Here is a 14,082-nt window from a genome sequence, read left to right as displayed (position 1 = left end):
AAAGGGAAACAAAGACATTGAAAACGAATGCCTACGTCTACAGTCAAGATGTCAGATGTTGCTTCATTCTATATCAGCTGTAGCTCAGGTTTTCATGGGAGCCAAATGAGAAGTATTTGAACTGTGTTACAACTGAATGGCACAGCAACCTGGAGCTTGCAGTGCATTTTGCCAGCCTCTGACCTGGTGGTACATCCATAGGTTTGGGCAGCAGAGAAGACCAATGTGACCACTTAGTTTGGTCCCAAGAACTAACAAGTAAGTTAAATCCATCAGAGCAGACCAGACCAAACCCTCCTCACAGGATGCCAAGTGGCCATTACAAAGCAATTTAAATATAAATGCGCAGCTACACCCGGTTGCATCAAAATAAGAAACAAAGCTAACACTTATGGGTCACAAATAGCATAATCTCAATTTGAATGGTCATTTATTAAGAGAGGCAAAGTTTGATGGCTTTATTTTTTTCCCTTTTTCTTCTTTTTTTAAATCAAGGGAAAGGTCTAAACGAGAACGTTCTGTTTAAGATGCAAAAGTAAAGGACAGACCAATGGAATGTGTATCAAACCTTTTTATCTGAGCTGTACCTGTAAGATCTTGTGGTTGAAGGAATGTTTGAAGAATAAAACATCTCTGCATTATACAGGGAGCGATCGGTAGCTGGGGACGGAGGCGGGTTCAAGATCTAGGAAGATTAAAATCAGTATTTCAGTTTGAGTTAATTGCACAACTCTGCTTATTTTGAAAATATAATTTACTCCTTCAGTGAGTCACTTGACATTATCTGCTATTCCTCTCATTGCTGCTTGGGCGGATTGATGCTTTTTTTTTTTTTTTTTAAGATCATATGAGTTAATTAAGAGACCTTATTTTGGGTTTGGATTTATTAAAACAAATACAGGGCAGCAGGTGCAAAGCCAAGACATTTAGATTGCTCAGACTGCTTCTTTTTGTAGTTAACGTAAAGCTGGGTAAACACAAAGCTACCAGGAAGAACTGACAGTTGGGTCAGCAGTAACTTTAAGATAGCAAAGCCCTCACAACAACTTCTGTATTATAATCTGGCATGGCACTCTTTCTGAAGGCAGACATTTTGTCCCTGCAGGTCCTGGCTCACATAGCACTGAATTGGAAGGGTAGAAGAATTCCAAGTAAGAGTTTAGTTTAGGCTTGTACCCCCAGTGGAAGAGTTTGGCCAATAGAAATATCAAAACATAATGGTACAGGCAGATCAGCTCCTGGGCTACTTTTGTCTTTTAAGATTCATTTAACTAAGAATTTATTTTTTTTAATAAATCCACCTACACTTTTTCTCTTCATCCCTTTACTGTGGCACTGATGCAACAACTGGGTGCTAGCATGAAATTGTACATCAAGTTACACAGATTCTGGTGAAGCACGAGAGAAAATTAAATGAGGAGCTCTGCTGAATTCCAATATCTGAGTCACAGCCTTATGTTCAAGACATACCTGTGGGTAGAAAGTGGCTTTAGTGCTGGATGAGCTACTAGAAGAGGCTCCAGTAACATGGTTTCTGTCATATAAGGGGGCACCACTGCTCCCTCCCATGAGGCTCATGGAGCTCATCATAGACTTTCCACAAGAGATTCCTGCAGTGAGACAGAGAGGAATCCAAGGTTAGGTAAACCACAGTTTCATCTATTAATGCAAACCAGAAAACAAATCCAGAGCTTGGCAAATCCACGTAACTCTACTGGTTGTTGCTTTTGGAATGATCTTCTACATAAAAGCTTCAGGATTACAAAGAACAACATATTTTCAATTTTATATTATGTAAAGCAAACACCTCACCCCCAGACCACCTATTGTGACCCTGCAGCTCCTCACAAAGGAGTGCTCTCAGTCTGCTGAGAAAGGAATCTCCAGATCAGTTGATCCAAATTTTCCACCCAAATTGCTAACGAAGAAATTTTCCATCTAAACAGACTTGAGTATTTGCAAAAATAAGCACTGTACACTGCCCAAGAGAAACAAGCCAGAGACATCCGAAGTTTTCATTTCCATCCAATGAAATTCAATTGCAAGTACAAGAACAAGAGCAAGGAAATATATATATACTCTTACTGGAAAAAAAACCCCACTTTTTTAAACTGAAAAAAGGAAGGATGCCTGGGTGGCAGAAAAAGGGGAAAACAACACAGTCCTATTTTTTTTTAACTTAAATCATATTCTCATTCTTCCCACCAAAATATTCAGTGCCAATGGAAGAGCTGAGCTCAGAAGCTTTCAGAAATGTTTCAGCCTTGGGAAATACTTAGGAAAAGCAGGATGATTCTCTTTGTGACCACTGTTCATGACCAATCACTTTTCTGAAGCACCGCGCTTCAACATACGTCTTCTCATTAGAATTAACATCAGTGGTCAGACTGTCACTGTCACAGCAATAAGGAGCCATGAAAATCTATGGCAGCCAAATTAGAAAGAAATAACAACATTCTCCTTCAGTCTCAACTTATTATCTGCACACAGTTCTCTGGACGGATGTTTTGATTACTTGGCAAGGTAGAGAAATTCTGCTTCTTTAGAGATGAAGGCCTGAGACAGAGAGAGAACAAACACATTGTCCAAAAGCAAACAGGAAATCTGTCTCAGAGATGGACTAAACCAAAGGGGATGTTTTCATTACACCTCAGGCAACAGTCAGCTCTTAATAACCTGCAGAACCTCAAATCCAGACAATGTAATGGTGCTTATTAGGGTTCTTACCATCCTTACCAGTAAAAGTGCCATGCTGAGAACTTCCTGGCGCAATAAAATTAAGAGGGACGTGAGGCGTGCCACTGACATACTCATGTGGAAAGGGACTGTTGGGCCCGGCGTAGCGCTGACACACCACTCGCTGGCAAACGAAGTACATTCCTCCCATGACAAAAAGGGAAAGTATTATTCCAATGACGGGACCAATGGCACTGCTGTGGGGCTGAGGTTCATCTGAGGATGGCTTTGATTTTTCTGGAAAAAGGGGGGAAACAAAAGGATGTCATTAAATATGGCAATATATATCATGCTGTCCTGGATATTGCACAGTACATAAGTCAGCACAGTCATTTACATCATGTCTTTGAAAGTCACTGCATCTAAACTCAGCCATCTCTTACTACATAGATTCTGATTCTATGCATGAGACTTCTATCCCTACATGTAAATAAAGCAGTAACAGCAATGTATTCTTCTTTCTGTCTAGCAATTCACCTTGTAAGAGGATTACTTGTCATCTTGATATAACAACAGCCAGTAGAATTTTGTTTCTAAGATCTGACTGGTAGGCAAGCTACAGAATGCATGGAGCAGTGGATGTCTTCCTAGCTAAAAGCTCTTAAAAGGTGACATTTTAGGATGTAAAAGTATTCTTAGTGACTATTAAGAACCTTACAGATTGGAATAAAAACACACAACCAGAATATCTCAAATACTTTCTACTACTAATTTCTTTTTCACCCACATAGCCCAGTGTTAAATAATAAAAAGTCTTGCAGTACTTGAGATTTGATACGTATCATTCTCCCACTGACTACATTCTAAATTCTTGCCCTTCAGCTGAAGGGAATGTAAAAGAACTGAAAGTTGAGAAGGAAGACAAAGGAAATGTAAAGAAGTATGAATGAACTTTTAGCAGTTCAACATCAAGAATTCATTTCTGTCTTTCTTATTAGTGCATGACAGCTCATAGGTCAGCCAAGGACCTAACCTTTAAATAGGCAGATTAACTCCGATATGATAGCAGAAAGAAGGCAAACCCAGAACTAAAATAGATTCTCAAATTAGCCAGTTTAAACCACAAAACTCTCATTTTGGTTAAACCTAGCTTCTTCTACATGCAAGATCTTCATCCTGAAAGTAGCAATCATTTTTATTCCCTACTTGACTTTCCCTCAGTCAATCAAGAAACCACAGAATGCTCTGTTCCACAAAGAAACTTTAGAAGAGGCAGTCTTATGTCTACATAAAAACCCATTTAAATCAGTTAAGTCCTAATTGCAGGACTAGACCCAAAGTGCAAGCAGGAAACGTTTGCATTAACTTGGCACCACAAAACTTTTGCCAAGTGCACAAAGTTTTTGTGTTATTGAAAAATAACACAATTTTATTATTATTATTGTGTGTTATTGTGTGTTATTGAAAAATAAAAGTGAAAGAAAAAGTGGCTCCACAGTATCCAAGGAACAGGGGGGAACCGAGTGAGGGCTGTGAGAAACGGGATATGTGGGAGGATCAGAAGAAGCATGTGCAATCTGAGATCTACAAAAGGAGAGCTAAACAGATCCTCTAGTTCTGATTCTTTTAGCCTTTTCTCTCTTTGCCACCCCGGCTATTTTCAGCACTCTTGCTCAAGAAACCCACCTAGAAGATGGAAGGAAGAAACTAATTTGACCTAGTTAGTACAGGGCCGAGATTCATCAGGCTTCCCTATGTAAAGACTGGAGCTTTGCATTCAGCTGTAAGGTGTTAGACCTGAAAACTAAGCACTTGGTCTCAAGCAAAGACATCTCACCACACATGAGCTCATCTGAGCCATCAATGCAATCTGGAAAGGAGTCGCACTGTTGCTTCAGGAGGATGCACTGCCCACTGGCACATCGGAATTGATTGAGCAGACAAATGGCTGCACAGAAAGAAAGAGAAGATTCAGTATGACTTGCATGGCACTGTTCAACAATCGTAAGAAAACCAAAAGATGTCAGATATGCCGAGCCACAATGCACTTTAAATTATAAACAGGCAGGCACCAGAACACCTGTTTTGCTGCAGTAGCTTAAATTCAGTCAGCACTTTTCTCATTCTTGCTTTGTACCATTACACATTCTACTTATTGAGAATGATATAAAATTCTGAAACACCACATTTTTGTTCAGCTGAGGCAAAACTGAAAGCAAATCAGAAAGGACCTCCTACAGTAACTAAATGGGTGTAACTGATTGCCTGACATCTTAAAACATGTGGTATCTGAAGATATAGTCATATCTTACACAGTCTATACTACCTTATACCATTCTATCAAATACAGCTCTGTTATATTCTTATCTATAACCACAAGCCCCTGCTTCAGTAAAATGCTCTTGTTAACTGATTTCAAATTCTATGTGAATTCAAACTATATTAAATCATCAGAAAAGAGACTGTCTTATGAGGGCTAGTAATCAGCAGCCCTCGAAGGTTCACTTCGTAGAAAAAAGCAGAATCAAGTGGACAGTTCTGCCAGACTGCCAAACTAAGGCCGTTCTTGCCCATTTGAAACCAAAAATCATTAATGTGTATCAAAAGAGACAGAATCCCAAATAGCTGCTTATGTCAGAGCCAAGAGAAGAACATGATTCTTACTATCACAATCCACTTCATCAGATTTATCTTGGCAGTCAATTTCTCCATTACACCTCAGATGTGCATCAATACATTGTCCTTTCTCACACTGGAACTGAGATGCAGAGCATATTGGGCAACTATCCTCGTCGCTCTGGTCATCACACTCTGGGAATCCATCACACCGCCACGCCATTGGGATACAGTCAATCTCTCCAGTTGCACAGGTAAACTGGTCTGGGGAACAAGTTGGAGGTTCTGCAGAAAGAGAAAACAAAACACTTGTGCGTTCATTCAATTTTAGCCCTATCAACAGAGTGCAAATGTGATGGAGAAAAAGTTGTGTATGCCCGGACTGAAGTTATTCTGTAAAAATACAAACTGTTTTTGAAGTGCTGTTGTCCTTCATTAAGGAGAAATGTTTAAGAATGAGACTCAAGTAAAATCAAGTGCTTCAAAAACAAATATGCCAAGTAAAAATCCATACGTTTAATTTTTGACATTCCTATGGTTTCCAAGTTTCTGAGTTATGATTACTGGGCGTAGCAATACTGAGGTTTACAAACCTATCCAGTGACCTGGCAGCTGTATATAAGGGAAGGATGCCAGATGGATGCATCAATGTAATTCTGACATTAGTTTGGGCAGCAGTGTACTGTTTAGATAATTCGGCAGACAGATTTCTACTTTTGCATCTAGAGCCACGAATTTGCATTTAAAACCTTGTCAAGTGTGTTCACGAGAATATATGAACAAAATGTTCTCCAACCAAAACGGCTCTGTCAACCAACTCTGAAATACTTGCTTATGAGCTACTGCTACTGCAGGCAAGACAGATTACAAAAGCTGTTGCAATCTCAGTGAAGGATGAGAATGAAAACAAATAAATAAGAAGCAGAGACTGCAAGAGGCCCCTTAATTTTAAGGCTTACAGGGGAAGACAACAGAGCAGTGGAACAGAAGAATCTCTCACTGGCCACGTTTTTCAACAGAAGTAGATTAAGAAATATGTTTTATTTTTCCAACTGCAGATGTAACCTCCACTACTCTACAACCACATAGTGTGTTGTGGTCATGGGAAAGAAAACAGTTTATAATGGAAAGGACTGTCCCACGGGAGGTCAGAGCTCAGCCAGAAAAATGAAATCCACAGCAAAATGAATACATAAAAAAAAAAAAAAAAAAAAGCCCAGAGGACCAAAAGAGCCAAATAATTTAACATTGGATATCTCCCAAAAAATAAGTATTTTTTCCCCCATTTTTAATGCCCTCTGCAATAGTAAGGTAACAAATATCAAAATACCTGGGGCTGTGAAAGGGAATTGTAAAGGGAATGCCTACCATGAGGAAAGACAACAGTTACTTTAATTCATAAGAACTGCAACTGAGGTTTTGAACCGTCTGTCATTAACTAGACAGCACGGTGTGTTACGTTACTATGTTATTTGAAAAGCTGGAGTACTGCAGGAATCATACATACAGATTCAACTGCCAGATCATCATGGCTTATCAACACTGTTATATACATTCATTTATGGCACAAACTGTCACATCATACAATAATGAAGAACTCCACATTCTGGATTCAGATGCAAACTCCTGCAGGAAGTTCATATAATTTTGTATCACATGGAAGTCAAGCACCTTGGCAGGCAACTTTCTTGCAATAGTAACTATTTGATTTTGGCCATTCTGACTTCATTCAGTTGTTTTTGAAAATACCATCATCCAGATAGATATACCATCATCCAGATACCCAGCAGCACGTCATAGACCAAATTTGATATTCCAGTGGTTCTTAATTTTTTTTTTCCCCATTGTAAACCACTTAGCAGTGCTGTTAAACACAACTCACCTCCGCACGTTAAGAGATTCTGCAGGAGCACAAGGTGCTCTGGGCACGAACATCTTGGAGTCCCATCCCCTTTGGCAATGCAGATATGTGAGCACCCACCATTGTCACGGGAGCATGGATGTGCAGCTGGAGAAGCACACAGAAAGAATGACTGGGTGGTGTTAAAAAAATTCAATTAAAAAAAAAACAATTTAACATAGTGTTGGAGATGTTACTGTTTGAAGCACGGGTTGCAAAGTGCCCTCATGTACACACGCATGTTTACTTTTACTCTCCTGTTGTAACCGATTTCAGATGTAAGAAAGTGCGTCCTTTCAGTGCAACCCCAAAGAAACATTACCCTTGCCATAATAAAATAAACGTTCTTAAAAACATGTGGGATATAAAGCCTCCTCTCTCCCTTTTTTTCTTATGAACAGTGTTGAGACTTAAAGAAAAGTTGTTTTTCCATCATTATGTGCTACCTCTGAAATGCACTAAAGTAAGAGAAATGGCACAGAAGAAGAAAAACTGAGTGTTGTGAAAGAAAAAAGAACACCTGGTTAAGGATTAGCAAATAGAATCAGCTACAGCTTAAATACGCTGCCTTCCTTCCAACAGTTCACCCCTGTAGGCAAGCTTGCACTTATGTGCATCCTCCCTGTATAAGACTTCTACCCCCAACCCTTCACACGCTGGAAGCATTACTCCTCTCCAGACCTCAGACCTGCATTCCCTTACTCTGCCATACTGTAGTCTTGTACTCCTCCATCTTTCCACAGGGCAAGGTGGAACATGGGTAGAAGGGAAAAACTTTACTGACTACTGCCCAAATAAAGTAAAGATATTCCTCTTCCCAGGTTTCTTAACTCTGTGTTCAGAGTGCTGTGAAGGGAGAGAAATATGAAAGACAGGGTTCATCTGGAAGAGTTCACTGCTTCTCTCCCTGCAACAGCAGTGTATCCTGAGGTAGCGACCTTATTGGCCTATTTCCTTGAAGGAGGCAGCATGAGGACAGATGAAGGCTTCTCCTGTCTCCCAGGTACCCACTACAGAATAATGCTACACATAATGTTTGAAGTTTAACAGAGCACAGGAACTGAGTCAAGCAAGCCAGAAAAATAAGGTCCAACGTGACCAACCTCTTTCAGAATGGAGCACCTAAAATGGCTCCACTTCCAATCAAGGAGAAATTCCACATCCACAAAGGTAGGATTTCAGAGCACGCTGCCCATTCTCCTTCCCTTACTGAAGGCTTTCATACCATCAGTGTAAAAACCAGTCATGATTCACAAACAGATCTGAAACCCCACGAAAAAACGCAGGTACTGTTCCCTTTTCTATCTTTATAAAGGTATTTCCAACTCACTTACTTGGTTGTACTTTAAAAATTAGCAATCATTAATTGTTTCCAAACAGCTTTTAGAGTTAATTCACTACCATGTGAGCTGGTACAAAGCAGGTAACTAAGTGCTCTGAAATCGCATATTCTAGCTGGGCAAAAAGGCCTTCTCTGGACAAGAATGAGAAACTTGTTTCTCCTCCTCTATTAGAGTCCAGCCCCCAAAGTTGAAAGCAATCCATGGCCTAACTTAAAGCCAATAATACTTAAACACACAGCTGGATGAGGAGCTTGAGACAGTGACCAAGAGTGAAAAACATCAGGTAGTTGAAGAAACTCACAGAATTCCTCCATGTCAAGTTCCTCCACAGCATGAATGCCTGTTAGGTGCGCAATTCGGCCTTGAATTCTAGTCCTTTTGTACCCATTAGTTTTCTCCACTCTCTCAATCATCTGCTGCTGCCGATCAATCCAGTACAAGTGATTCCCCAGCACTGTCAGGCCCATTGGCTGAAGGATGTTGGAGTCCTCCAGAGTCACACGGTTAGCACCTGAGAGCAACAGAAACCATTTCTAACCCATTTAAAAGACAAACAAAAACCAACAAAAATAAATAAAGAAACACCACTTCTTGAAACATACGGAGGCAGTTTCTGAGGTTTTTAATCCCCGTTCAGCAGCCAAGCAGAGAACTCAACCTCCGCATTCAGGAAAAATGGAATTTAACTTTAAATTTAACTTTTGGAATTTAAGTCTTGGACATCTACACAAAATAAGATTGTGGCATTTACATAATCTTTGTTTTACTAATGCGGGAAAGTGCAAGAAATGGATCTCTCTCCACTGTTTTGCAGCACTAGCGTATCACATCAGCCACCCTCCTTCAGTTTGTTCTTCATGCTATTTCAATGTAGTAGGCTGTAAACTTGAAAAAAAAGAAAAACTGAAGAGTTAAACACCAACTTTTTTAATCACAGGAAAATAAAAGGAGGGAGCGATTTAGAGGTCCTGTGACAGCTAACACCTACTTAAATCTGATCTTGCATGAGTTGCAAGATATCAAAAGATATCAAAAGTCAAATGTCCCTCTTGGAGAGTGGCAATGATTACAGACACGTTTATTCCAATCACTTCAAAGAAGCCCACCAGTAATTGTTAGCTGTGACTGCCTGCGCAGAAATGGCAACTGTAGAAGCTATGGGGGTCAGCATCAAAGGGGGAATAATGTCCTGTACACATGCATATGCTGCTCCAAATATTTAATTGCATACCACATACCTGACAAGTCACAGCTTTCGATGCGCTTCAGATCTGCGTCCACCCAGAAAAGCTTTCCGAGTTTGTTGTCAATCACCAGCGCTACTGGTCGGATCAACCCAGTTGTGAAAAGCACTTCCCTCTCTGTGCCATCAAGGGCTGCACGCTCAATCTTGGGAGCTCGCTCTTGCATGTTGGTGAAATACATGTACCTGAGAACAAAGGCAGGAGCTGCTAAGGTGACGGCTTCAGAACTCAGGGGAAGCAGCTCACATTTGCACAGGGCTTCTGAAACAGTAAGCGTGATCTGCTTACGCAGGGATGACTGTGGTCTCTGTTGCTCTCCACAGCAAAGACCCAGATCTAACCAGCTGCAGAACCCCAGACATTTGCTAACTGGCATATTGAGACATTTCCACTATTTCTTCAGGGCAGATTCCCCAATACCACAGGTTACACTAATACACAATTATTTGCGATGGCATCAGTGAAGAATGGCAGCAGTCAGAACATAGAGGCAATGAAGAGCTGGAGGGAAGGATTTATGGAACAAAGGCAGGACAAATTCAGGACTCAGACCACTAATCCAGCCCTCCCAGGTAGCCAATGCATTCAACACAGACTCTGCCATTTTTACCTCTTGTAATTTAAAGCAAGTTTATCTTTAAGTTATTTAAAAACTCAGAATTGAAATGTTGAGTGTTCAAGAGACCAACAAAGCTAAACTCCCATTTTAACAGAGAAAGCAGAAAAGCTTTTATAAAAACAAACCATGTCCAAGTGAGTTAGTCCCAATGAGATTAGCATCTTTCCTCTAATCCCCCTCTGCCCACAGAAGCTTTTGAACTGTGAAGAATATGCTCAGCGCTGTACAGAAAAACAGTCCCACAGATGTTCCAGACAGAATCTCTGGGTACAATTGCATCCACATGGTTATGTCATATTGTCATTCAACATCTGTCAAACACATGGTAAGCCACCTCCCAGTAAAGTGGCATTTAAGGATCAGCACACTCAGCTGACACACATCCCATATGTGTTCTGTGTGAGGTACAAGAAAGGAATCTCACCCCCGCTCTGCATTCACTACAATGGCTCTGGGTTTGTCGTGGTCGCCTCGCAGCACCATCCCAATTGACTCGCCGTTCAGCCTGTGAACGTTGACAGAATTTGTGGCTTCACAGGTCCAATACAAGGTATGGCTGTATATATCAATGCTGAGGTCATGTGGCTGCTTCTCTGGGTTCTGGCTTTGGTTTGGAGAGCTCATGACAGTAAAAGGCTGCAAAACAGCATTCAGAGAATGATTTCCAGTAACTGCTCCATAAGAACTCTGTACAAAAAGCATTTTTTTACCTACGTGGGCATCCAGAAAAGCCTAAAACCACAAGGAAACACCAAATAAAATAACTGTGACAAAGCACAATAAAAAAATTATGTGATTCAAATTGTGGATGCAAGGAAAAACATCTGAACAAAATCCGTAAGACTATGCAATGCTCTCCAGAAAGCAGTTGTGGGGCCTCCTATAAGTAGAATTAATTAGTAGGAGATGGAAAAAAACAATAGTGCGTATTTGCACAAAGAACAATCTTGAACAAAACAGTAGAACAAACAGGGCAGTCTTCTGGCAAGATGTGTACTGCTACCCAGTCAGCTGAATATATCTGAATCTCCTCCTACAGGCTCCTTCCCACATTACTTATAGCATAGCAGATAATTTAAGACCTGCCTTTTCTTATGAACTCAGATCTTCCAGTGAAACCTAGTTCAGTTTGCTCACACACCAGATGGCCATAGGTTTGCCTCACTCTTGCACTAAAAAAATTACTTTGCCTTAACCCTTGTGTCGTTAAGATGTTCCTTACAAAATCTGACATTATTGTCAAGTTCCAGGAATCGTTACCCTCAACTCCCCTCACAACCTGCCTCAAAACCTAAGTAACCTAGTAGCTACTCTCTATATACCATAAATCCAACATGCACTTCAATGCTTTACCTCTATGAAGAACACTGGAGCATACCAAGAGTCCCTAAAACCATGCTTCTGCTGCTTCTTTAACATTACAGACACTTCAGTAGTGTACTGCCAATCCCACTGCCACTGGGATACTAATAGTACTGGCAGGGCTCACAACATCTATGTACTTTCCAAAGACGAATGCTACTAGTCAGATGATATGAGTCTAGAAACATGCTATTCCATATTCAGCTTAATCCAAACGAGTCACTCAAAACAGCTCTACTTAAAGTTATATTTCAATAATTCTGTTCTAATCCACCAAATTCCACATAGCAATATAATGCTTTCTTTTCCTGTTTTAATCTTTATCCCTGCTTTTGCTTGTCAGCATGCTTAGAAATACTAAGAAATAATCCTTTTATTGAAATTAAGGGTAACATTACCAGGTATGAATGCAACATACATCATCTGCAAAAAGCACAAATTAGCAAAATTCGGTAAAAATAGTGAAAATTGGAGAGTCAAAATTTGCAGGGGATCTGTGCCTTCAAAGCTGTCTGACCAGCTTAGTGGAAAGCAGAGCAGATGACTCTCCATTGCAATTTGCACCTGGCAAGTACCAAAGAGAAGACAGACTGCAACAATTAGCACCTAGCTAATCCAAAAAAGCAAAATAAACACTTCTAAATTCATCCACAACTCAGCGAGCCGCTTATACTAAGAGACCTCCTCCCAGTCTAAAAAGAGATGGCCAAAATCAAAATCACAATCTATTTCTTTAAAGGTACTATAAAACCACTGATTCCCCACACATACAAAGAGGCCAGCCCAGTTCCACTGAAATCATATTAAACTGTTTAGATAACTGCTCAGAACAATGAAAATATATATTGCCCATTCTACATTTCCTTTTGTGTTCTTATTCAAACTGTAGCTTTTAAATGATCTGTTATGCTGTCCTGGGAGTTAAGCTATGCTAACATACACAGAACACTGCCCAGAAGAACAGCACACTTCTTTCTACTGTTGTGTGAATAGCCAGCCCAAAACAATTGTGCACCCAACCCAACAGAACAATGAAGCATGTGAATAAGCCTATCCCCATCTGACACAACAGTCAGTTGTACATTCAATTAGGATTTAACTACAGCTTGGATAGACAGAGTCTTCATTTTGTGAGAGCTTTACAATGATGACAACATAATCACACAACTGGCATGAACAATATTGATTTTAAAGTACTGTTTTGTTCACTAATATAATTCAGACGATGAATCTCCCTTACTTCATTGCCCACACTTAGCTAAGCATCACAGTTCAAGGCTTGTAGTTTCATGTACATATGATACTACTATGAATATATGTATTGTGTACAATACATATGATTTTGGTATACAATACTCATATATCATATGAAAATATGATGTACTATATTCTATTATACTCTTTGGTGTACACATTAAAAACACCATCTTGAAAGCCCTCTATAATTTTCACACATAAACAGAATATATGTGAATAAGCATTGGGAAGAAAAAAAGTTTAGACTGATGATTCTTTGGTGCAATGACAGGAGGGAACATTATAAAGTACAGAAAACAACCCACACGAAATTATATAAACCATGTAAACTTGCCTGAGTGCCATCATCTTTGGCTCTTTTTATAATATTCTGACGCCCATCTACCCAGTAAATCAATTTGTCTAAGGGATCATAATCAATAGCCTTCACATTCCTTAGGCCGTGCATAGGCAGGATGATATCTGGACTCTGCTGATCATCAGGTATCATTCGGCTGATGGCAGATTTCTGGCTAAACAACAGGAAACTGGTAGGAGCTGAAACAAAAGAAAACAGAATGCATAAGAAAATGTGACTCGTGGTCAAACGTACTGCTCAAAACCAACCGAGCAACAACAAGCCTCTGAATAAATTAAAAGGAAGATAGTTCATACAACGTCCCTTTGGCCAGCCAAGCAGCATAAGATATAGAAAAGAATGTGCTCTACACTGCAGGCGGCGAGGATGGCCCCACTTGGAGCTCCCGGCAGAAAGTAGCAGGAGAGACTTCAGGTCGACCCCTAGGCTTTTGGAATTGGGACAGAGGATGCGAGGCCTGTTGTACTCCAAATAAGAGATATTGGCAGTGTATAAAGGATTTTGAGCTGCTTTGGTGCTGAAGTACAAATCTTGTTGACACCCCAACTGCAGGGAGTGAGTGAGCAGCTGCATGGTGCTCAGCTGCCTACCAGATTTAACCCACAACTGTCCTTCCTGGCACCCAAAAAGGAGCATGAAGAGTTTGAGATAACAGCAGATTTTACTAGAGTATTAGACTATATTTATTATTGTTTAGCTACTAACTG

The 14,082-nt window shown here is 40.2% G+C and overlaps 1 protein-coding gene across 2 annotated transcripts in view; it reads right to left on the bottom strand.

Annotated features, from left to right (window-relative positions):
- Positions 1-14,082, bottom strand: part of LRP5 (LDL receptor related protein 5) — a 118,939-nt gene that overhangs the window by 5,901 nt on the left and 98,956 nt on the right. The window contains exons 13-22 of one of the 2 annotated variants that reach the window (XM_015863806.3): positions 13,352-13,554; positions 10,823-11,034; positions 9,774-9,964; positions 8,837-9,046; positions 7,175-7,300; positions 5,341-5,577; positions 4,514-4,624; positions 2,728-2,973; positions 1,471-1,610; positions 588-685 (exon numbers count right to left, since the gene is read on the bottom strand). In XM_015863806.3, coding sequence (XP_015719292.1) covers positions 588-685; positions 1,471-1,610; positions 2,728-2,973; positions 4,514-4,624; positions 5,341-5,577; positions 7,175-7,300; positions 8,837-9,046; positions 9,774-9,964; positions 10,823-11,034; positions 13,352-13,554 — 1,774 coding nt within the window. The remainder of the gene's footprint in view (positions 1-587; positions 686-1,470; positions 1,611-2,727; positions 2,974-4,513; positions 4,625-5,340; positions 5,578-7,174; positions 7,301-8,836; positions 9,047-9,773; positions 9,965-10,822; positions 11,035-13,351; positions 13,555-14,082) is intronic. The other variant, XM_015863807.3, reaches the window with a different exon arrangement.

The sequence above is a fragment of the Coturnix japonica genome, chromosome 5 (genome assembly GCF_054131305.1).
Source record: "Coturnix japonica strain WE chromosome 5, WE-NBRP24, whole genome shotgun sequence".
In the NCBI taxonomy this organism is placed as follows: Eukaryota; Metazoa; Chordata; class Aves; order Galliformes; family Phasianidae; genus Coturnix; species Coturnix japonica.
Note: the sequence above shows the minus strand (reverse complement) of the source record. Positions and strands in the feature narration are given on the sequence as shown.